The sequence below is a fragment of the Magnolia sinica genome, chromosome 9 (assembly GCF_029962835.1).
Source record: "Magnolia sinica isolate HGM2019 chromosome 9, MsV1, whole genome shotgun sequence".
Classification (NCBI taxonomy): domain Eukaryota; kingdom Viridiplantae; phylum Streptophyta; class Magnoliopsida; order Magnoliales; family Magnoliaceae; genus Magnolia; species Magnolia sinica.
Genome location: NC_080581.1, coordinates 55,606,303 through 55,631,889, shown reverse-complemented (window position 1 = coordinate 55,631,889; position 25,587 = coordinate 55,606,303). Strand labels below are relative to the sequence as shown.

The 25,587-nt window shown below is 38.4% G+C and overlaps 1 protein-coding gene across 12 annotated transcripts in view; it reads right to left on the bottom strand.

Moving 5' to 3' along the window:
* Window positions 1-3,214: 3,214 nt before the first annotated feature.
* LOC131255456 (uncharacterized) overlaps window positions 3,215-25,587 on the bottom strand; it is an 80,848-nt gene continuing 58,475 nt past the window's right edge. For 11 of the 12 annotated variants that reach the window (XM_058256180.1, XM_058256183.1, XM_058256182.1 and 8 more), the window contains 4 exons: window positions 21,764-21,871; window positions 3,818-3,869; window positions 3,651-3,739; window positions 3,215-3,563 (listed from right to left, as the gene is read on the bottom strand). In XM_058256180.1, coding sequence (XP_058112163.1) covers window positions 3,702-3,739; window positions 3,818-3,869; window positions 21,764-21,871 — 198 coding nt within the window. In that variant the 3' untranslated portion in view covers window positions 3,215-3,563; window positions 3,651-3,701. The remainder of the gene's footprint in view (window positions 3,564-3,650; window positions 3,740-3,817; window positions 3,870-21,763; window positions 21,872-25,587) is intronic. The other variant, XM_058256179.1, reaches the window with a different exon arrangement.

Here is a 25,587-nt window from a genome sequence, read left to right as displayed (position 1 = left end):
TATAATGGGTCAGTTAATAGATCTACAGGGTTGAGTCCTTTTGAAATTGTAAGTGGTTATAAACCTAGAATGCCCATAGATCTCTTACCTATGTCTGTTACCCAAAGGTCTTCTAAGTCAGCCGATGCATTCGCATGCCATATTCATGATTTGCATACACATATTAGACAGCGGTTAAATAAGAGCAATGATGATTATAAAGTTTCAGCTGATTCTCATCGTAGAGTGCAAGAATTTCAAGAAGGAGACTATGTAATGGTGCGAATAAGGCCAGAGCGATTCTCTCAAGGATCTGCAAAGAAATTACAAGCGCGTAGTGCTGGACCATTCAAGATATTAAAAAAGGTTGGGTCCAACGCATATCGGGTTGACCTTCCATCTGAAATGAGCATTAATCCAACTTTTAATGTGGAAGATCTAGTCCGTGCCCATACTCCCATTGTTGATACATCGTCCCTTTCATGGCCTTTTTCTGAGTTTGCTACCCAACCCCTTCCACCCCCTCCTCCACCCATTACCCATAAAGAAGCAATTGAGGAAATCTTGTATGACGAGATAGTATCCACGAGAGATGGGGGTTTCCAAAGGTATATTGTCAAGTGGAAGAACAAACCGTCGTTTGAATCTACGTGGCTGTCGGGCGACGCATTGCAGGGTATTGATCCAGATCTACTCGAGCGCTACAAAAGTTTCAACTCGTCGGAGTCGAGTTTTTCTCACCCGAGGAGAATTGATGCGGACACAAGTGCATTCAAAGTGTACCAACGAAGAATGCGCCAACCACAAGTGCCGTCCTTGTGGATAGGCGACTATTGAGGAGCTGAAGACCTTTCACATGTGATTGGACATAAAGAAGACCCCACTTAGGGAAGACACATGTGAAGGAAGATTGGAGAAAAAAGAAAGAGCGCCCAAACTTTTCCATACTTATGTTATTTGCGCGTTTTTGACTGAGTTAGGGGTCTTTTAGTAATTTTATATCTTTATTTGCTTATCCTAGGGGTATTTTAGTAATTTTATGTCTTTATTTGCTTATTTAAGTAGGGTAAAGCCCTAAACTCGAATTTTAACTAATGATTAATGAAAAGCAAACCTTTTGGTTATCTCCTTCCTCTCTTCTCTCTAATGATGCTTCTTCTCTCCCCTTGATCTTCTTCTTCTAATTTCTTCTTGTGCCCCTCCAACTTCTTCAAAGTAATAACTTTTTTCCTTCTATTTTTCACTTTTGGCTAATTCTTCTTTGATCAAAATCTTGAGAATCGATCTAAACCCTAAATCCCCAAATTCTCAAATCCCTAATTCGAGAAACTTCTTGGTTCTTCGGACTAGTGACCTTCATTGATCGATTGGGTGTGACCATGCAAGATCGGGAGGTCTCATCCCTCGCCGGATCCAACCTAAGTAGTAATTGAATTCCATACTCCATGGTTGTAGTGATGGCCCGCTCCATTGCATGTTTCCTTTATGATTTTCTTAGTTAGGATGATTACTGTTAGAATTTTATATCATTTATTCCTTTTATTTCCGCTGTTTAATTATCTCCATGAGCATGCATCATAATTAGGGCTGTCTTGCGTCAAATAATAGTTGGGATTCAACTGACAATAGGCCTAAAATTGGTGGCTGAGGTCCATCCATCAAGGTAGACCCCAACAGAATGGTTCGATCTCCACAATCCTACACTAGCAGGGACGCGGGCTTTGGCAAGAAGTTCCTGTGCAAGGAGTCAGCGTAGGGCACCGCGATGTTTGTGAGAAAGACAGTACGTTTGGTTTTCGAGCTCATTTTGGGACATGCGACAAAAAATGATGAGGTTCCAAAACTCAAGTGGGCCACACAAGATAAAACAGTGGGGAAAGGAATGCCGACCGTTGAAACCATGCTATGCTCCACTTTAATGTTTGTATTCCATCCAAACCGTTTATAAGGTCATTTTCACTGAGATGAAGTGAAAACACCTTGAACTTTTATAAATATTTTATATTTCAACGGTGGTCACTAAATCTCCACTGTTTCCTCTCATGTGGCCCACTTGAGTTTTGGATCCTCCTCATTTTTGGTCGCGTGTCCTAAAATGAGCTCGTGGCTTTCACACAAACATCGAAGTGGGCCCCACACTGAATCCTTGCACAAGAACTCCCTGCGAAAGGCTTTTGCAGAAAATCGGCGTCCCACTAGCAACTCATGTACAACACTACACAAGCCAAGTGTCTCTTTATAACAGAGCTTTTATTTATTTATTTTTAATTTTTAATTTTACTTTAATGACATGCATACAAGTGCACCTACCGTTTAACACAAGTTTAATATGAAGGAATTACGTGTGGCCAAAGAATGGGTGGGTCTCCCTTAGCTTCAAGCCCATACAAATGAAGAACACTGCTTGGCGATCCAGACCGTTGATATAGGTCTACCATGGAGGGACCCTGCCCCAAAAGGTTTCAATGGAATACTCAAAACCTCCAATCACCTTCAGCGTGGCTTGCAAATAGAGGCCCCAAGAATTCGTGCCTATGATTTTTCCACTCAGGTTAACTTTTTGGTGCAATCTATCCATAAATAGCAAATGCTAACAATGGACCCCACGTTTAGGAACTCGTAGAGACTGGGGATGTCTACACAGGACTCGGATTGTGTACTATGTGCTGCTGTAAAAGTTGTGGCCCCCACCCTGATATATGTGTTTTTATCCATGCTGCACATCCATTTTGCCAGTTCATTTTATGGAATGAGTCCAAAAAGATCCAAATCTCTAGTGGACCACAGCATAGGAAACACTGGTTATTGAACACCCACCATTAAAAACTTATTGGGGGCTACAATGTTTTGAATAAAGCTGATATATGTGTTTTCCCTTCATCCAAGTCATCACCATTTCCAGTACTGTGGTCCACCTGAGATTTAGATCTGCCTTATTTTTGGGCTGAAGCCCTAAAATGAGCTGGCAAAATGGATGGATGGTGTGGATAAAGCAAATACATCATGGTGGGGCTCACTGAGCTTTTTCAGCAGCACAGTGTGCCATCCATGCTCCTGCAATGAGAAACAGTCCCATGTCACACTACATCCATGCTCCCGCAATGAGAAACAGTCCATGTCACACTACATCTATGCTCCTGCAATGAGAAACAGTCCATGTCACACTACATCCATGCTCCTGCAATTGCAATGAGAAACAGTCCATGTCATGCAGGAAGTCATGGAGAGTTGAGCCATCTTTAAACACACTAGCCCTCTTGCGGTCTACAGGTTTCACTCTTAAAAGCACTGTTAGAATAATCATTCAAGGACAAGCAGTTTCTCAAAACTGCTTTCAGTTATACAATATACTCTTTCAATCTATGTATGATTTTGGCCCCACAGATAAAATTAACAACAGCCATGTGACAACCTTCCACTTGCAGTGCAAGATACAAAAGAAAAGAGTGAGTGATAGACTGAAACTGCCAAAATGGTGTGCCCCACTGGCAGGCCCAGCCCTCAAACGTCAGTCAAAAGATACCATGTGCCACAGCAAGACCGGATGCTAATTGCAAAATCTTCCAGTGCCCTTGTCCTCGTAACTGCAAAATTCAGTAACCTTCACCTAAGCTCACCCAGCAAAAAGGGAACAAAAAATGGAATCGCGCAAGTAGGTAAATGTAACTTACAAGCACTGGGCAAATGCAAAAAAGTATATGTAGCTGCTGCTGAAAGTGTAACTAGCCCCTGTTGTCGCAGTCCTCGGAAACCTCACCAGCTGCAGCAAAAGAGATCTCATCAAAATTGCATTAAAACTGAAAGTTGAAAAGGGTTTACAGAGATTTATGGTTCTCACTCCCAAGATGAACAGCCAGGTTTGCTTGAGCATCTGCTTCAGAATTGAACTCCTTCAAGAGGATCCAATATAAATAGAAAGCGTCAGTGCCAAGAATCAATGCAGCAAGAAAACAAAGCCGATTGGTATGAAAAGTTGATCAAAATGAAAAAGATGATATCATTATATGATAACACCAATAAAACTACCTACAAACACAAACGGTACGCTATGTGATTAAAACATTGGATGAAATTTTACGGTCGTGGTACACTACGACATGTATGGTATGTAGATGTGCCAAGTCCATACAAGTGGGGCCCAGTGTTTGGTGACCCAGATAATTTATTTGATGGGCCCAGTTGTTATAGAAAAGGAGAAACCAAGTGCCACACAATCTTTGGCCATTTTCTTCTTAACCAAATGGTTAGGACCTCTGAATCTGGGAGAATTTTGGACCAAACTCCATCCCGGGTGGGGCTTATCAGATCAACAGTTTGGATCACCAAAGCATGGGCCCCACTTGCATAGACTTGCCGCATCAGGGCCCTACAATTCCTCTAAAAAATAGTCTGCTGTCAATGATTAAGTCTCATAGAACCTTTAGTACCATGATGAAGCAAAGCTAACATAAAATAGCTTCCTTATTTCATTCCAACCAAAAGAAATGGGAAAGGGATAAGGTTAATAAGGTCTTAATGCAATGCTAGCTTGATATCCTAGGATTTTAGAAATTAAGAGTTATTCATGCAAGAAAAAAAAAAAAAAAAGACCGAATAAAGTCATAATGAGGCATAGATTATTTTTATTTTTATATATTTTTTTTCACAATGACAAATTTTATTAAGCGAACAACAAAAGATTACAAGTATGGCCCACAAGATACTGACCCTCTCGACACGAATTCATATCCAATGCTAGAACAAACCATTCATAGGCCACATACAGAAAAAAGACAAAATGAGTAAAAGCCAAACTGAAGGAAAAGAAAGCGAGCTGAGATTATCCACTGTCAACTTGAATAACTGCTTTCCAGTTCCTCGTAAACTTCTCAAAAGACCAGCCCCTAAACTCAGGCCTTCGAAGAGCCCACACCAGTTATAACTCAGTAGAATCCGCTGACACTAACCTGTTTTTGAAGATTCTCCTCTCCCATAACAAACCCCACAGTATACCATACAACACCATCCACCATAGTATCCTCCCTGTCAACTGAAATGGGCCAGGGTACCAAACATTAATTAACTAGAGGGTGAAATTTATCTCGAATAAGCTGAAGAAGTATGCCCAGACATCCCTAGCCACATTGTGATGAAGAAACAAATGTTCCACACCTTCTTCATCCTTATGCCACCAAAGACACCTGCTTGGGAAAGCTAAACTAGGCTTCTTCGAGTTATCTGACCTACGTGTCTTGTTTTCTTTTGCAACCCATGCATAAGTTGCACCCCTGGTGGGACTGGAGCATCCTATATTTCCATTACAAGCATTCCATCACTGAAGTTATGATCTGAAAACAGACTGAAAAAATTGAATTCCATGAGTGTTTCCAAATCTTCTTGTCCTTGGCAGACGGAACTATATTAACCAGGTGTAGCTTAAGAGCATTTCAAACAGACAAATTTCTGTCTCCAAAAGGTTTCTTCGAAGATCTATATTCCACACAATGGATTTTCCAAAGACTTAATGATGATCACTATATTTTTTCCTCACCGGACAATAAGAAAATAGGCGAAAGATTCAGCTAGAGAAACAGCATCACGCCAGGCATCTTTCCATGAATTTTTTCACCCCTTTGCAAGTTACAAGAAAGGAAGTGAATCTATTCGTTGAACTAAAAGCCACCTTGCAAGTAAGCGCACCATTCTGCAGTTCATCTTGCCTTAACACCTCGCTAACTATTTACCAAACATCCAACCCGAAATGGATAAAAGTAATGCTATTTAAAACATGAAACCCCCCATGTTTTCTGTTCCAGATCAAGCTATCCAGATTACGGGTCATTTGCAATCCAGATCGCTATTTTCAGTGACCCAAAATTATGGCTCTATATTCTTACTATTGATTAAGTTAAAGCAAATTTATATTTACAATGTGGAGATTTTCATTCTTATTTATTTAGTTATAATATAACATTAAGCTTACGGGTCTACAACAATAACATCCATCATTTCGTATATAAATTGCAATATGAGTTTAGATACGGAACTATACTGCATACATAATGTATGTATTGGAGTGACACACATGATCCTACCCCTAGCCTACCAGTACCACATATTGGAGGAAGAAGCATAGCGGGCACTTGTTTCTGTACCATGTACCAAAGCAACCCATGATCCAGGTGACCTTGGATAAAAGAAAAGCCTAGAAACAAACCACCTCTTCAGCCCTGACATAATCTGAATCGCTTGCTTCAGCAGGTTCAGAAGAAGCCATGCTTTATAGCTAGAAAATGAAGAAGTAAAGAGGGAAGCTTTGCATGTAAACACACTCAAAGACACAAAAGCCAAGCCCTCTCCTCCTTTCACTCAATTTCTATTATAAAAGTCAAAGCTCCATTAAATAATGCTTATTACAAGGTGTTTATAAACCTCTTATAACAAACTCTTAACTAACCACAACCTCCCCGACTAATTACATAACTGTACTTAACACTAACCAGTGTTTTAAATATCGATGATATTAGCCGATATATGATATATCCCACGATATATCTTGTATCCCACCTGTGCGATACGAAACACACAAATAGTGGGATATATCCCACATGTTCGATCCAGTGAACTTTTTTTTTTTCGATTCTTTTTTTTTTTCCTTATAAAATCATGTTAAATCAATGTCAAATTGTTACAAATCCATTATTTTTCATGTTTTGCATGGCATGAAAAATCATGGATTGGGAACTTCGATTTCGAGATTTAGAGGAGAAGGATCGAGTCGCGGAAAATTGAAAAAAAAAAAAAAAAAAAATCAAAATCAAACATGTATGTAACCTAATCTAGTGATTCTTCTTTTTCTTTTGAATGTATTGCTTGTGTTTCCACGTCTTCTTACATTTATAAATTATATGAATAGACTTTGAATATACTTGCATCAATTCAGTTAGACAACGCATAGATTAGGACCCCATACAAAGAAAACTCATTCTGTGCACTTGTTTTTTGTAATGTTTTGATTTGTAAGTGTGTATTGATGTCCTTTTTAACAATCACTAAAATTTCATTGAAAAATTCGACCAATTCCCAATGTTTCCAACAACAACGATACATTACGCGATACAACCAATATATCCCATGCGATAACCGATATGTATCTGTATCCCATGGGTGCGATACATAACGCGATACTGATATTTTGAACATTGACACTAACTAATCATGGTGATTAGGCTAATCACAACTACCCCAACAAACCAAAGTAACTCTAACTACTTACGTAAGTTCCTAACTAACAACTAACAACAAGAAAATAAATTAATTAAAAGAATACCCCCTAAACTCCAAAATTTACAAAAATGAAAAATGTATGGACCACTTGACCCACTTGACCTCATTTGTTTTGCATGTGTTTCCCATAAACCAGCCACGGGTAGTGCACTCGAACCCATTCAAGTAGGCCATGGCTACATGTCTCCATCACTCCCCCTCAATGTTGTCGAATTGCATATGTGATTGCGTGCGATTGCATATGCAATCGGATGTGCAATTGCATACATTTTTTATTTTATTTTTTAAAGAAAAATGAAAATTAAGGGAAACAATGTAAAATTTTCTAAAAAATTAGGGAAACTTCCCAAGGGCCTGTTTGGATTTAGTGAAATGCTGGGAAAGGAAACACGGTTTCTCGAGAAACCATCTTTCGGTTGTTTGTAAACACCAAAATCATAGTAAAGGAAGGGAAATTCAATTTCCCACAGCCAATTTTTGTTCAAAATTGTCTTTTTATTTTCTCATCCAGACCCTTGAGAAAGGACATTTCCTTTCCTACGTTTTCTCTTAGCCGATTAGGTTCGGCACCGCCTCACCCAAGATGGTGCAACCCTTACCATGGGCCCACCTTGATGTATGTATCCTATATCCACGCTGTCCATCCATTTTTCTAGATCATTTTAGTGTGCGAACCCAAAATTGAAGCAGATCCAAAACTCAAGTGGACCATACTATAAGAAACAATGGTGATTGAATGCCCCACCATTGAAAACTTCCTAGGGCCCACTATAATGTTTATTTTCCATCTAACTATTGATAAGGTCACACAATCTTGGATGAAGATAAAATAAAAATATCACCATGATTCAAAACTTTTATGGCCCACAAGAAGTTTTTAATGATTAGTCACCACTATGTCCCATGGTATGGTCCACTTGAGATTTGGATCTATATCAAGTTTGGGATCATGTCCTAAAATGATATGAAAAGACAAATGGACGGCGTAGATATAGAATAACATCCAGGTGGGACCCACGATAAAGGCCGCATCATCTTGGGTGAGGCCATTGCTGCAACTAATCTGCTCCCTTTTTTCTCAGAATTGGATTTGTGAGTCGCCCCTCCATACGCACAGGGTGCAAGTTGGTGTTGGAAAGGCTCTGTGGGCCGATCATGATGTATGTATTTTATCCATGACGTTCATCCATTTTTCCAGCTCATTTTACGACATTAACCCAAAAATGAAGCAAATCCAATTCTTAAGTGGACCACACCATAGTAAACAATGGTGATTGAATGCCCACCATTAAAAACTTCTTTGGGGCCACTAAAGTTTGGATCAAGCTGATATTTGTGTTTTCCCTTCGTACAGATCTGTGTGACCCAATCAACAAGTTGGATGGCAACTAAACATTACGGTGGACCCTGGAAAGTTTTTAATGATGGGCGTTCAACCACCATTGTTTCCCATAGTGTCTCCCATAGTATGGTCCACTTGAGATTTGGATATGCTTCATTTTTGTGCTAATGCCTTAAAATGAGTTGGCAAAAATGAATGGACGGCGTGGATAAAACACATACATCATGGTTGGGACCATAGATCTTTTCCAGCACCGATGTGGAACTGGAAAGGTCACTACCATATCCCACTGAAATTGGGAGCGGATTAAGTGATGCTCTGGCCACACCTAAGATTGTGCAACCCTTATTGTGGGGCCCGCCTTGATGTATGTATTATACATCCAAGCCATCCATCCATTTTCCCAAATCATTTTAGGGTATAAGCACAAAAATGAAGCAAATCCAAATCTCAGGTGGACCATACTATGGGAAACAATGGTGATTGAACGCCCCTTCATTAAAAACTTCCTAGGGCCCACCGTAATGTTTCCATAATGCTTATTTGCCATCCTTGGTAAGGTCAAATAAACATGGATGAAGGGAAGAAAACAAATGTCAACTTGATCCAGAACCTTTATGGCCCACAAGAAGTTTTTAATGGTTATTCACCACTGTTTCCTATGGTATGGTCCACTAGATATTTGGATCTGTTTTATTTTTGTGCTCATGCCCTAAAATGATCTAGCAAAATGGATGGACGATGTGGGTATAGAATACATACATTAAGGTGGCACCATAGTAATCTTGGGTGAGGTGGTGGCTGCTATTCGTTAAATGAGTTTTGCATAGCCCCACCATATTCTCTATGTCAAATCCATTCCGTACATCGATATTGTCCCCACCATGTTCACTATGTCAAATCCACTCCGTAAATCAGGATCGTCCCTCAATGTCAGGCAATGGGACAAAAAATCAGCCCAATACACAACTTAAGTGGGCCTGTCCACAAGAATCTATGTGGACAGGATGAACATAGTTTTGCGTGTGGATACTAGATATTCCATCTAAGACGATGAACAAGTGCCCTTAGAGTGAGGCTCACATTGCTTCCTAAATACTTCAAGACTTGAAATTGCAACCAAAAGAATTTCCCAAGAAAATTTTATTTTTCTAAACATCTGATTTGAAAATAAAGCTCATTTTTCTTGAGAAAATGATGTTGATAAACAAGCAGGAGAAATAATATTTCCTTTCCCATGCTTTCCTGGAAATAAGGTTTCTCGATAAATATAATTTCCTTTCCCACCCTTTCCACAAATCCAAACAGGCCCTAAATGATTGGATAACTTATTTTTACTTATTTCAAGTTCATCTGAGACAATCAACAAGCTATTTAATGTACAATTATATTTTACAGAATATTTAATTATCAAAAACTTGGAAAATAGAAATTTTATTGATAAATGGAACTTTCAAGTTTCAAGTTACAACTTACAACTTACAAATTAATGTACAAATACAATTTTAAAAAAAGGCACAACTTATAAAATAATGAAATAAAAAAATTAACATACTAATACTATATACATTGATCCAGTTGTCATTGTGGCATCTAATCACCACCATCAAAGTCATCTCCTTCTTCGACGTACACTTCATCTTCTTCTGTTTCTTTATCACCTGTTCACACTAATACTTCATCCACATCTAATGGTTGATCTTGAACTTCTTCTATCTCCTCAATCTCATCCACCACCTCACTTTCAAGTGAAAGTATTTTCTCCAGGTGCTGATCCAAATGCGGCATATTCGACTTAGGCACTTGTTAGGTCATCACCTGTAAAGACTGAGTCATTTGTCTCTACGAGACACTCACTATCTACATCCAAATCATCTACATAGATAGGATCATAGAAAGTTCACTTTTCATGCCTAGCCTAGAATCGTTTTCGCAGCTTCTGATTGTATTTGGACGAAGATCAAGTTATTGAGTTTCTTTTGTTCAAGATAATTTATTTTTTATTTTATTTTATTTTTTATTTTTTGTGAATCTACATTAAAGAAAGTGCATTAGCGATGGCGCTCATGGATGTTACTTTTTAATCCTTAAGATTTAAGACTAAGTTCAAATTAAGGAGTGAATTGTTAAACTTACCGCCTCGAACATGCTCCAGTTGCGCTCACAGCCACTAACAAAATACGTGAGTCCAAAAATCTTCATAGCCAGATTCTTTAGTATCGGATCCTTCCTATTCGGGTCCACTTCATAGGAAACTCACTAGTCAAATGAAATAACAATTTAAGTAGGTTAGACTTTGTACATTTTTAAAAACTATTTCTAAGTTAAATCAAGTCGCTAAAACGTTCATACTTGACAATTTCATAGTCCTATGCCTGATGAATATTTTTCTTGAGAAAATACCCGTACCCTTCGAATAGAAGTCTAGTAGAGCGAAAATCATGTCTTCTTCTCCTTTATCTGGAATCATTTTTTCTAAGACATTAACAAAGTCAACTATATGTGTTGCTTATGCCTCTGTCCGATAGGTGGAAGAGAACAATATAGTCAGATTAATGATGTAGGCACCTGAATACAATGGAGATGACATTTAGCTGGTCCATCCCCTATCTATAATATTTAAAATGGGGTTGTAATCATGTTCTTTATAGTTGAAGTGATTCATGATTTTGTTTCTAGCTCTCTCCATTAAATTATAGATGTAACCCATTGGTGGCTTTCTCATTTCCATCCACCAATCGCGACACAGTCACCAAGGGTTATGATAATTTTAATGCCTTTAGTACTTGTCCAAAAAGATTGCAAGAGAATTGTTTGTTGGACTAGCTTCCTTTCGTCCTTCTTTGACCAAGGCCTATTGTTCCAGTTGGCTGACACTACAGAGCTTCTAAGCTCCACTTTTTTTTAACACAATCTTTGTAGTATTAAAAAGGTTGTTGCGAAATAGATGACAATTGGACGAAGCAAGTTACACCCAGTGTGCTTTCTCATATGATGGAGAAGGACATATTTGTACATAAAGTCTGTGATTCTTCTAGCTGTAGCAATCACTTTAATGTACAATTAACCCATATTTTCTAACATAGATCTGTACAATGTGCTACATAAGGAGTCGAAAATAAACGACACTTCTTCTAACGGCTATATATGACGTTGCCCATGATAACTTGGATAACATACTCCTCTCCTACTTTCTCAACTACACTATCTAATAATTTGAACAAATGATCAACCGTGTGGGAATGGACTAATGCATCTACAGCTTAAAAAACATTGTTCCAGTTGGACAATTCACTAAAAAGTTTGATTAGAATCCAACTAGATTTATCAGTCCATCCTCAACCATAAGATTACAACCATAGGTTTTCCACGATTCTTTATATTCAACTATGAAACTTATAAAATCAACCTTGGTTTTGAGGCATGTTTTCCTTACTTCGTGATATGGAGGCTTAATCTCAAGTCTAAATTGACCTATTGATTCCACCATAACCTTAAAGCTTTTCAACTTAACAGTGTTGAAAGCAACACCAGCTTGGTATAACCACTTAGCAATATATTAAATTGTAGTTTTCCTATCTTTTTACTTGTATCGGTTTTCCAAAGTAGTGTGCGTGGGTCCTTTGCCCTTACCCTTCTGGTCGACCACATCCTTGGAATGTGGTCTACACCACCTATCCATGGGCCCATGTCCATGAACTCTTTTCAAAGCCGATGGTCTAAGATCGCCCAGTCGACATGCATCAACCACATCTATATTTTCATATGCTTCTTGTTCTATTAACTCCTCTCGTAGTACGACACTTGTGTTTTCTCCTTGATTGTTTATCCATGTACACGATGATTTTCTTTTGGATTTCTAGAGATATGTTGGGACATGTTCTTGCATTTGATCCCAGTATGTGTGCAACGTGTTCCTTGTGTTGTGTAATGCCAAAAACATTTAAAAACCCGCATACTCACACACTATGTGAGTCTTTTCGGTAACATTACAATACTTTCAACCCAAGTCATTTGAGTTGAGTTTCAAAGAAAAAAGATTAGGAAGAACTAAAAAGAAGACATGATTCTTATACACTTGTAAGTTATTCTAGGGGGAGGAGAGAGAGAGAGAGAGTCTTGTATTTCACTACTAAAATGAATAAGAGATTAGAGAATGTAGAGAATGAATATTACTATCTACTAAATGAAATGAACAAGAATTAAGAAATTAAAGTTTGGGAGGAACGAAGTTGAAATGTTCTTGAATCTTGAATGATAGAGTCTTGTTGAATGCTTGAATCTTGATCTTTGAATAATGAACACTTCAACTTTCACTAGAGATTTGAGAATGGAAAACTTGAAAGAGTTGTGGATGGAATCTCTTGACCTTTGAAGTCTTGTACTCTTGAAACTTGAATTGAAAAAGAGTTGTTGGTCATGTAGTTGTAGAGAGATTAGAGTAAGAGAGGAAAAAGAGTAAAATAGAGAAAGATTGAGCTTTAGATTGGAGATGAACGAAAGGAGGGATTCAAAGTTGTTGAAAATGTGTGTGTGTGTGTGTGTGTAATCTCAATAGTCAGATTTCTAGCCGTTGGGACATTATGTGATCATATACATCAAATATGCAATCGCATATTGTGTTTGCGTGTATTAAAATCCCAATGGTCAGATTTCTGACCGTTGGGACACTATGCGATCGCATAATGTCCCATATGTGCATGGATTGCATATGCCATTTGACAATGTTGCTCCCCTTGTTGGAGAGAACTCGTTTTCAAGTTAGTGTCTGAACACTTGAATGTTATGTGGTCACACGGTGCTTGTTGGCATCCTCCAAAATCAAATACTATGAACCATAGATCATGCATTGCCACATAGCCTCATTGTGGGTAGTGACGTTTGATGTCGATTGTTTTGCGACCAAATGTGAATTGAAGAATGGGGTAAATTGGTGCACCCAAGTCGCTAGAGGTGGGCCCTTAAGGCCCTAGCCACCCTCCAGGATCAAACACAACATTCCTTGTCGAACCTGTTGAGGTCCATCGCCCCCTAGGCCATCGTCATGTCATCTACGAAGGTGAATGCAACATGATGTCAACGCCATCTATGCCCATTCACGATCACAACCATCCATAATGTGTTTGGCTCCTCCACTTTTCCGTTCGTGAGATGAAATTCATGCCCCTTGTTCATCCCTTCCCAAATGCAAATTTGCTTGGATCCTCTAAAGACACCACAATGAGCAGCATTTTAAGATGAGATAGCAAGTTTACAAGGGGATTGGCCCCAAGATAGCAAACAAACAACCCAAAAGCTCCAAAAATAATTGTGCCATTTGACTATGGAACCCACACTCATACTATCACATATTTTCCTAGATTGACAGGGAAACCAAAAACCACTTCCAAGTACCAAAAATACTTCTCAGATTTTTCATTAGAGCAACAAATGCACCAGAAGAAATCAGCATGCCTTCCACGAATTGAAGATGGAACATAACCAACTTCAAACAACGAATACCAAAACCCATAATCAACCCAATGCTAGATGTCGCTGGTTCTTTTTCTATTGATTTTGTTAATAATAACATGATTATCATGTGAAAAATGCAAGCAAACTTGTTCTAATGTAAACCAAAATTTATTAGAAAAAAGGAAAAAAATACAACTAGAACATAAGAGATGACTCAAGAGGCAAAACATAACCAAAGCAACACAACAAAATCCAACACCCTTCAAATGTCCCAAACCCAAGAAACCATAGAATCACCTTGCTTAAGAGATTTTGTGGCATTTAGATGCCACATTGGCAATGAAGTCAAAACTGAAATTCCCCGTTAGTCGAGAAGATGCATAACCCAGCCAATGATCATATAGCAAATTGCTTTGATAATATCCTCCACCTCTGCCTGCCTTAGAAGATGCAAGCATTCCTTTCTTTCCAAATTTCCCAATATAACACATGGCACCATCTCCCATGAATAATTCCTTGGGGGAGCAAACAGACCTCTTTCCCATCCTGCAATCAGCTCTAAGATAGAAGCAATGTGGCCCACACTACAAAAAGACTGGGAAGAAAAAAAAAAAAAACTACCATCTTAGATGACTCTTGAGACTTGGCAATGAGGAAAGAGGCAGTTAAAAAACTATTCAGCCTCCTTACACATGAAGTACATGTTTGGAATCATCATATTTCTCTTCTTGAGATAGTCGACTACAAGAGATTTTAGTTGCCATAGCAATCCACACAAAGCTTGGATGTTAGGCAGTTGCAAGCAGAGATGAACCTTCGTTGATTTCCATCATATATTTCAAGAACGAATTTGAGGAGAAATTGCCGTTCTTTAACCATTTCCAAGCCTTCCTATCCATGGTTGAACAACTGATTGTTAATACTGTACAATTTTCCTGTAAGGGTCTCAAAGGATGTAATTTCTAACATATTTCAAACTACCACAACCCCACTAACAGCATAGCTGTCTACTGCCTTAGCTTCCTTATTTGTAGACAATTGGAAAAGGAAGGAATAGACTAATTAAGGAAGTTCATCAAGTAAAGGATCTAACCAAAACTTCACGTTGTCACCTCAACAAAAAATGAACTGAATGGCTTGCTAGATTAGCCACCTGCCCCTTGGGAAATGTCGGACTGTCACTCGGAATACAATCTTTATCCACCTAATCCATCTCATTTCAGAACCCATTCTTTGCATGGTTTAAAAAAATGCCAGTCCACATGCACACAGGCCTTCTCCATATCGATCTTGCAGACAATGCCAGCATACCCTTATCAACTCGATGCATTCATTTGCAACTAAGATTCCATGCAAGATCTTCCCATCCTTTATGAATGCTACATGAGGTAGAGAAATAACTTGGCTTAAAGCCTCTCTCAAATGCAACGAGAGACATTTCTCCAAAATCCTCTAAGCCCTTCCAACTAGACTAACTGACCTAAAGTCTTTCAAAGAAAATTGGATTGAGACCCTTATTTGAAATGGAATTATTTTGGAACTCTGTTATGAAACAGAAGACCCTCCTCGATTATGTCCTAATAATGTTGGGAAAAAAAAAACCCGTAAAAAACCATCTAGACCTAGATCCTTCTGTCCATGCCCCTAGAGCCTTCAAAATTTCTCCTCTTTAAAATCTCTCTCAATCCACATTGCTCCATCATGAGATATTTGCTTGAAGTGAAGCAAACTGAGAGTCAGTCTACGAAACCCCTCTCTAGAGTATACCCTGGAATAGAAATCAAACATCTTCTCTCTAATTTGGGATGGTTCCAGCACCATCGCTCCGTGAATCTGAAACACCTGGCTGCTACTTGTTCCTGGCTCTTTTTTTTTACTAATGGATACCATTACTTAATTAAGAAAAGAAGAAACTCCAAATAAATAAATAAATAAAAATGAACAAAGAAACTAGGAAAGAGCTAAAAGAAAGGAAAAACACAGCCCAACAAGCCGAAGAGCTGGAGAAACCATATCATGCTATGGGAGTTGAGTCACCAAAAACTGTGGCAGAGTGGTCTGCCAAAAGCTTGGCAAGAATGTTGGCATCTGCATTTGTTTCATGATGAACATGAAATAAACTAAATTGCAAATCCCAACATATCATAGATTTCATCAATCATGTCTGCTATGTGCCAATGTGAGTTGACTTTCTCAAGATCCAACAGTGTTATTTAGTAATCAATTGATGAAAGAAGGACAGCAGAATGTCAAGGAAGAAGTTAATATTATGTGGAATGAGATGGTTGAGTGCATTAGGGAAGTGGTGGAAGAAGTTTTAAGAGTATCTAGAGGGAAAAGCCACCCCTATAAGAAAACTTAGTGATAGAAAGATGAGGTCTAAAAGGCTATTATCAAGAAACAGCCATGCTTCAAGGCATAAGAGAATTTTAGAAGAAAATAGAAATGCAAACAAATAAAAAATAAAAACCTAAGAATTAGTAATGAGGCTAAATTCAAGGCATATGATGGTATGTATAATAGATTGGGGACAAGAATGTGAGAAGGATATCTTCAAACCTGCAAAAGTGAGAGAGGAAAGAAGGGTACAGATCTAGTGTTGGGTTTTGTGGCTATGAACCCAATCAATGCCCCACTAATGTTATCATGGACACAGTTTTAACAAATGCAAACATGAACTATGCATATCTCCATGCATCACAAAGGTTGCACTAACACGTTCATTATGGTTTGAATGAAACCATGACTGAAGTCCATTATGGATGTTGTAGCAAGCCTTGTGCATATGGCATGTCAGTTTCACGTGAGATATAAGGCCTGGACTGCCTTATCCATGAAACTTTGTTCATAACCATCACGTTCTTGGGCTAGTGAGTGTGTAAGGTTGCCATATGACTAATGACTTACATTAAGCAGTGTTGCTTTGTCTCAAGGCAATCTGAGTTATGAAACTCACATAAGCACATGGGTGTGCTCAACCTAGTGTGGTTGGCATATTGAACCATGAGATCATGTGAGCAATGCCCTTTAAGTCCCATACAGGAAGCAAACGCTCACGAGCACCCTATCCAAATATCCTTGGACCCAAGGGCTAGTCATGCGCCCTCATTATCTGATTGGTTAGCTTTGACACATGTAGTGATTCCTGATACCTAGAGTGACATATGCTTGTGATTGGATTAATCATGTGAAAATGTTAAGGCATATGATAGTCCAACAAGGAATCCACGCCATGCGATCTTGTTGTATAGATTACTTCACCATAAAAGACCACTAGGATTGACAGGCCCAGTAAATCATGAGCTATGTAAGTTATTTTCAAGATGTGCTGTATACGGGTCCATCAAGGCCACTACGTAACAGTAACAATACCAACTATTACGTATTAAGGGGTTGTAACAGCTGTTACAGAAAAAAAAAATGACATGTAACAACCGTGACGGATCTGTAACAGGGCTGATATAGGTTTTTGTTTTAGGTCAAAGGTTTTCATTGAAAAGGTTTTTCAAAGGAAAACAATGTTGTTTGTATTTTAAGTATTGTTTCCTTTTGCTAGTCATGTGTAGAAAATCCAACAGTGGATCTTGACAACCACCGAGTGGGAACCATGTTTAGGACTGAGACCACATAATAGTAGGGTGATGATGAAGTGGAAGAACATAGGATGGTGTGTGTCATGGTTAGAGTTCATGTGCGAAAAGACCTCAAGTGCACAGTGGAAACCCTATAAGAAGGGAAAGCCAAAGGCTGAAGGCTTGGACATAGAGTGATCAAAGGGTTCATCTCTTAGAGGTTGTGGGGATCTAAGAACTTAAGGTGTTCAACTCTTGGAGGCTAGAGATCTTAAAAAAGAGTTGTGGCTTGAAGATAAGAGCTTAAAGAATCTTCATCAACAAAGAGGCATGCTCTAATCTCTCTCCTTTCATTTTCATTTTCTTTGTTTGAATTGATTGTACCTGATCCTTCACACATGTGGATATGTGGTGCATGAGTTGAAAGTTGAAAACCCAACACCTAGATCATGTTAGATTCATTTAAAGTATGACCAAAGGCTATTGGTTAACGACAATGAGATGGATGAAAGGTGAAGCCATCCATAACTTGTTAAAAGATGACCACTCTAAGAGCTTAGGTATAGAAAGAATCATAAACTGAAATAAGGCCAACGACTAGAGATACTTTTGCAGAATTAGGATATCCCAAGTGAAAGAAGCTTTGAGAAAGATGAAGAAAGGAAAGGCCTAGGACCAAATGGTATACTTTGGAAGTGCATGAAAGATAATGGTTTATTTTGGTTGACAAAGTTGTTCAACAAGATTATAAGACCAAAAAAATGCCACATGAATGGAGGAAAGGTACCATGGTACCTATTTACAAGAATAAAAGAGAAATACAAAGCTTCATTAACTATTGTGGGATTAAACTTATGAGGCATAGCATGAAACTTTGGAGAGAGTGATCGTGTAAAGATTAAGGCATGAGACAAATGTATGGGAATATCAATTTGGATTTGTGCCAAGAAGGCCAACCTTTGATGCTATTTTCATACTTAGAAAGCTAATAGAGAATACAAGGAGAGGCAGGATTTGCACATGGTCGTTATTGACTTAGAGAAAGCATATGATAAGCTCTCTAGAGAGAATCTGATGGGTAAATGAGTTTCCAATTACTGTAGTCTCAAGAGGAAATATTTTCAAATGTTAATGATATGCACAAGGGAGCGGTAACAAATGTGAGGACTACTATTGGAGAGACAAGTGAGTTTCCAATTACTGTAGGCTTACACCAAAGGTCGGCATTGAGTCATGTCTTTTTACATGGGTTGTAAATGAGTTAACAGTAACACGACATTAATATGAAGAGGTCTCGTGGTGGATGTTCGTTTGTAGATAATATAGTTTTCATTGACAAAACAAGTGAGGAGGTGAATGCAAAGCTAGAACAATGGAGGGATGCTTTAAGGTTTTAAAATAAGCAAGACTAAAACAAAGTATTTGGAATGCAATTGTAGTGACAAAAGGAGTGGAAGAGGAGATTGAGAAGAATGTTGCTCATAGAATTAGAGCTAGGTGGATGAAGTGGAGATGTGCCTTTAGAGTTTTATCTAAACGCAAATAGCAATCAAATTGAAGGGGAGATTTTATAGGAAGACTATAAGACCAACCATGCTTGACAACAAGAATGTTGGCCATTCATGGAAGAAAATGTTCATATGATGAGTATAGCTAAAATGAAGACGTTGAAAAAATGAGTGGCAAGATGAGGGATGATAGAATTAGAAATGAATGAACTTAAGGGATTAGGAGTAGCACAAATACGTAATAAGATGAAGGAATGTAAATAGATGGTTTGACCATGTGTAATAGAGACCAAGAACTACTACACCAGTTAGAATGAGTGAGTTGATTCAGGTTTAAGGCTTAAAAGGATGTTGGTGGAGCTAGTTAGAAAAGATTTGATGACCAATAGTTTAACCAAGGATATGGCACTTGATTGAGTGGAATGGCATGATAGTATTTGTGTAGCCAACCGCAATTAGTTTGGATAAGATTTAGATGATTATGATGATCGATAAATTAAAACATCGATTAATTAGTCTTTACTAGTTTACTATCTTATTTATAAAGTTGTATTGTTATAATGTCAAGTTGACAACATAAATCAATAACCTGCACATTTATGCATTGAAGATTTATGGGATTGTTGGTAGCACCGGAAAAGCTTCTAAATGCCATATGGGATGCCCAATCATTAATCGGCATGGTTCATTCAATAGTACTATTGGGAGCTAGCCATGGTGCAAGAAACATGTTGATCGGATGATGGTAACCCTTTGAAATGGGGCCATTTTCTTACAGCCATCTGTTGTTTACTGGCCATAGATCACATGATTAGAATCATCAGACTATAGTGCTAATCTGGAATCATAAAAAATACAAAGATCTATTGGATAGATGTTTCAAGATGATGATTGGACCTATTTTGTTTCTCTATTCAATCTTGACTGCCCATTTTTCATGCTATTGATGGGGATGTTTAGGATCATCTGATTGCTATGATTTTTGTAAAATGGCTTTCCCCTAGTTGTATGAATGAATGAACTGTTCAAATCAATGATAGGTCAGCCACATGGCATTTAGAAGCTTTGGGGACGTTGCCAACATCCCCATAAAGGTGGGGACATTTTGCAACCCTCTAAATATTTAACCAGAAATCTTACAGTAATAAATTAATATGTAACCAGAAACCTTATGGTAGTGAATTAACAACTCATGAGGAGTACCAACTACCATAATAAGCACAATTACTATGAATGTTTGTAGATGTTACGTGCGTGTTTGTTGTGTTTGTGTGTGCATCTCTGTGCCCAACGTATTCAATAATGGTAACGGTAGTCATAATGGCCAGTATGGTTGTTATGAAACGAGCCATAGTGGCCATTATGGCCCTGTAATGGTCACAAATTTTTAAGAAGGAAGAAACTGTATTAGCCTCGTCTTGTGCCATTATGGGCCTGTAATGGCTGTTACACAACCATTACAGGCCTTTTTTTCCCAGAAAGGTCATTAGAACCCGTATCGTGTAACAGGTCATACCTTTACCATTACGTAACGGCTGTTAACCGTTTTTACTACCATGTCTATGCCTGCATGGGTGAGATGTGCGAGTATGTAGTTCATGAATGTGCAATAATGCATGTGTACATGAGTGTATTTCTAACTTATTTTATATTCCTCCAATGTTTTTGAAGGTTTCCTTTTTATTTACAATCCATCTTGCCCCAAATCAACTCAGTTTTTAGTGAAGCCAAGTTGGAACCTAATATCAAATTTAATCCTTGATATATTCAATTACAAAGTATCTAGCAGATACACAAAGCATGAACCGGGAGAAGACAAAGATAATTGACAAGATATAGGTATACTGATTTTCTCCACCATAAGAGGGGCTGTGGGATACCCAGAGGGACTTAAAAAATTGCCACCATTCATATTGTGATTACAGCATAGCTGTTTTATGACATGTCCAACAGTATTTTATGTGAACTTTTTATTTTGAAAATGTTGCCTGTACTACAAGGTAATTTATTTTTCTGAATCCTCTCAATTTTATTTTATTTTTTTCCAATTTCAAGACTGAATAACCATAGAAACCAATACAAGTTTCTGCAGTCACAAAATTATTGACATCAGTATGTCAGAATTCTTTTTAGTACGTTCAGCAGCAGCAGTGCCTAAACAATTGTCATACTTAATGGCCTAGCCTGTTGAGCATACTGCAATTTTAAGAGGAATTCAATCCATTTTCCCAATAAAGTTCTGAAACAAATTTATAAACTTGTTGAATATCATGACAAACATTACAACTTCATTGAAAAGGAAGAAACTTCTCCAACACTTCAGTCAAGTACCAAATATTACAGATAATTTTCAGAAATGATTCTACTTTTATACTAAGTTCAGCAGAATAAGTTCCCTAAAAATAGTCATTTAACCCATCCAGCTGAGAGTGCTCCACTTTCAGAGAATCCGATCAATTTTTCTGGTTAAGTTCTAAAACAAATTTATAAACATCTTGAAAGCACAACAGAAACATTACAGCTTTGCTTTAAAAAATAAAAATAAATAAATAATGAGAGAGAGAAGCAACTTGTCCAACACTTCAGGCGAAGTACCAGATACTACAGATCCTTAATTTTAGGAAGAAGAGAACTTTCAGTACCCTATCAATGTGACTAATTTTGAAAGATAGAAACTTTTTCTGGAGCTCCTTGGCCTCCTTACACAAGTCAATCATGTTCTGGTTCTTTACTTGCCATAGATCCTGCATCTGTTTACATAAAGCACCCCATATCAATAGAACATAGGTATCTCAGCTCACAATGAAGTAAATTAGAGGAGAGAGCGGGATTTATGGTATTCTATTTAGAAGGCATTAATTCATTCTTTATGGGAAAAATATGTAGAAAAGAGTGAGAATCTTTTATTTGAAAATTAGGCATGTCATTGTTGATGTGACATGTGAGATAAGGTAACTTCCATGAAGCACATCAAAGGGTTGAATGTTGGCTTGCAGGCAAACCCACGTTGAGATGTACAGACATTTGCATGTGGGCCTATTTGGTCTTTGGGTTGTGGGCCTTTTGGTACTAGGTTTATTTCTCTTTAAGTTATTTACGTTTTTTTTTTCCATCTTTTGCCCTATTTTCTTTCTTTAAGTTCTAAGGGCATATATGTAATTATACATTTCCATATATTATAAATAAGGTTGGATGTCCAGCCTTATATGGCTTTTTCTTCCTTCTCAAATTATTTTCTTCTCTGTCATGGTATCAAAACAAGGAAAGCTTTCACTTTGATCTCACTTCTTCTTGAGGGATCTTTCGGTTGCTTCAGATTTTGTGACAAGTTGCTGATTGTTTGGTTGGTGCCAGTGTTCGTAATATCGATACTATTGGCCGATATTATCGTATCTCTTGCCAGCGAGATGAAACCCACACGAGATCCCCCGGAAGTTTAGAAAAATACAGCAAATCTAGATATCGCGCGATAATCGTCGATATCATCAATATCCTCACCCATTATTTTTGGAATTTTCGACAAACGCACTCATGGACGCACTCACGGGTTGATTGCAGAGGACTCACGAGTCCACTGTGGCCAACAACCCACAACGACAATAAAAAGCCGATGCGGGGTTGCGGAAAAAAAAAAAAAAGAATTAGAAAAAAAAAAAAAAAGGAAAAATTGGAGAGTACCTGTAGGCTGTAGCGAAGATTGGTCATCGAAGGTGGGCCATTCCATCAATTGACTGGTAATTTCGATTTCCCTCTTTCTTCGCTGATTTTCCTCTTTATTTTCTTCGAATGAGAAGATGTGGGTATTTCTCGGAGATTCCGGTGAGAAATCGGGCCGGATTGAGGAACCCCCTTCCTTTCAGAACCCTCGCTCTGGAACCCTTTCTACTTCGCATTTCAAAAGGGGCTTTGTTGCGTTGCGTTGCGTTCGTGAAGGAGGGACACGGATTAGCTACCGAGTAATGAGACTCGCTACTTAAGTGACGTCGCCAAGTTCTGTGGGTCCCACAATAATGTATGTGTCGTATCCACACCGTCCATTCATTTGGAAAGATTATTTTAGGGCATGATACAAACAATGATGCAAATCTAAATTTATAGTGGAGCCCACCCCAGAAAAAAGTGGAGAGAGTGACGCCCATCGTTGAAACCTTCCTAAGGTCCACTGTGATGTTTATTTGAGATCCAACCCGTTGATAAGTTAAAAAAAAATTAAATAAGGGAAAACACAAATATCATCTTAATCAAAAACTCTTGTGGCCCTTAGAAATTTTTAATGGTGGGTGCCACTCTCTCCATTGTTTTCTGAGGTGGGGTCCACTCGAGCTCTGGATCTGAGTCATTCTTTGGCTCATGCCCTAAAATGATCTCTTCAAATGGATGGACGGTGTGGATACAAAAAATACATCATGGTGGGACCCACAGAACTTGGTGACTTCGCTTGAGCACTTCCTATCAATAGGTAATCCGCGTCAGAAACAGTGACTCATTTATCTCGGTGAGAAAACTCTGTTGGGCCCACCGAGAATGTATGTGGTTTATCCACGCCGTCCAACTGTTTTTACAACTCATTTAATGGGTTGAGCCCAAAATTGAAGCATATCCAAAGCTCCAATGGACCATACCATGTGAAACAGTGGGAATAATGATTTCAACCGTTGAAACCTTGCCAGGCCCCACAGTGATGTTTTTTGTCATCCAACCCATTCATAAGATCAAAGAAACAGGGCTGAAAGGAAAACATAAATATAAGCTTGATCCAAAACTTCTGTGGCCCTCAAGAATTTTTCAATGGTATACGTTCAATTCACACTGTTTCTCGTGGTGTGGTCCTTTTGAGCTTTGGATATGCTTCAATTTTGAGCCCAAGTAATAAAATTATATGTTAAAATGGATAGGAGTGGATAAAATATATAAATCACGGTGGACCCCACAAAATGTAAATTAAGGTGGGGAATTTGGTGCTATGTGAGTAAGCAATTCAGTGGGTGTTACACTTAATGTAGGGCCCACAATGATGACATGTAGTAGATCCACTCCGTCAATTCTTTTTTATAGCCAATTTTAGGATGTTATACCAAAAATTAATCATATTAAAATTTAAGGTGGACCACACCACATCAAACAGTGTTAATGAACACTTACCATTAAATGACATGGATCTGCATAATTTTTCTGGTGCGATCCACCAAAGATTTGGATCTGCTTAATTTTTGGAATAATACGCTTAAAGGATATTAAAAAATAGATGGACGGCCTGGACAATATATATATATAAAGAGAGAGAGAGAGAGAGCAAGGTGGACCCACAAAGCCTGTGACAAGACTGGCTGGTCTACCACACATACACCCTTCGAGTTCTGAGTGGTACGAATGATCTAAAGGAGATGAAAGTTACATGGGCCACACAATGATGTATTTATTATATCCACCCCGCTCATCTATTTGGCGAGATCATTTTAGATCATGGGCCCAAAAATGAGTCATATCCAAATCTCAAGTGGACCACACCACAAATGGCAATGGGACAATGATTCTTGCCATTAAAACGTTTGTAGGGCCCATAATTACATTTATTTTCCATCCAATCTATTCATAAAGGCCACAGATACCTGGATGAAGAGGAAAAACAAATATCATATTGATCCCAAACTTCTATGACCCCAAAATGGTTTCAATGGTAGATGCTGAATCCCCCACTACATTTTGCAGTGTGATCCACTTGATAATTGGATCTTCCTTATTTTTCGGCTCAAGCCTCACGATGAGCTCACTAAATGGACGGCTGGTTTGGATATAACAGATACCTCATGATGGGACCCACAGAACTTGGTGATGTCAACATACGTACACCAGCCAATCCACTTCCGCGGATTTCCTGCAAAAGCCTCTGGCAGGAACTAGTTCCTACACTGGAAACCTAGGTGGGGCCCACCGTAATGTTTGTGGGAAATCTACCCCATCGATCTGTTTTGTAAGCTCATTTTAGGACTTGACACCAGAAGTGAGCAGGTTCCAAGACTCAAGTGGGCCGCACTAAAGGAAAGGTACCTTTGGTAGCGAGGTAAATATGTTCCGCACATACATTCTCCTTATCTTCATCTCAACCATTCTATACTTATCTTGGTAGTTATACGCCATCAACAGATTGTTAGATTCCGCGACACGGTTGGAATGTTTGGGTGCCACCTTGCAGTGAAGTCAAGGAACACCATGATAGCATGTAATGTGAGTTATTACGGTAAACTTAAATTTTATATTATTTTGGAAAACGTAAAATAACAGAATAATTTTATAATATGCAGGCGAATGGTGATCCATGTACGGGACTGATTGCGAGGTTTTACAGCAATTGGCTATCTGTGTGCTTACACAGAAGGTGTCCTCGTCACCCTGTGAAAGGAATTGGAGTACATTCTCCCTCGTCCACACAAATAAATGTAATAGACTAGGGTATGAGAGGCTTCAG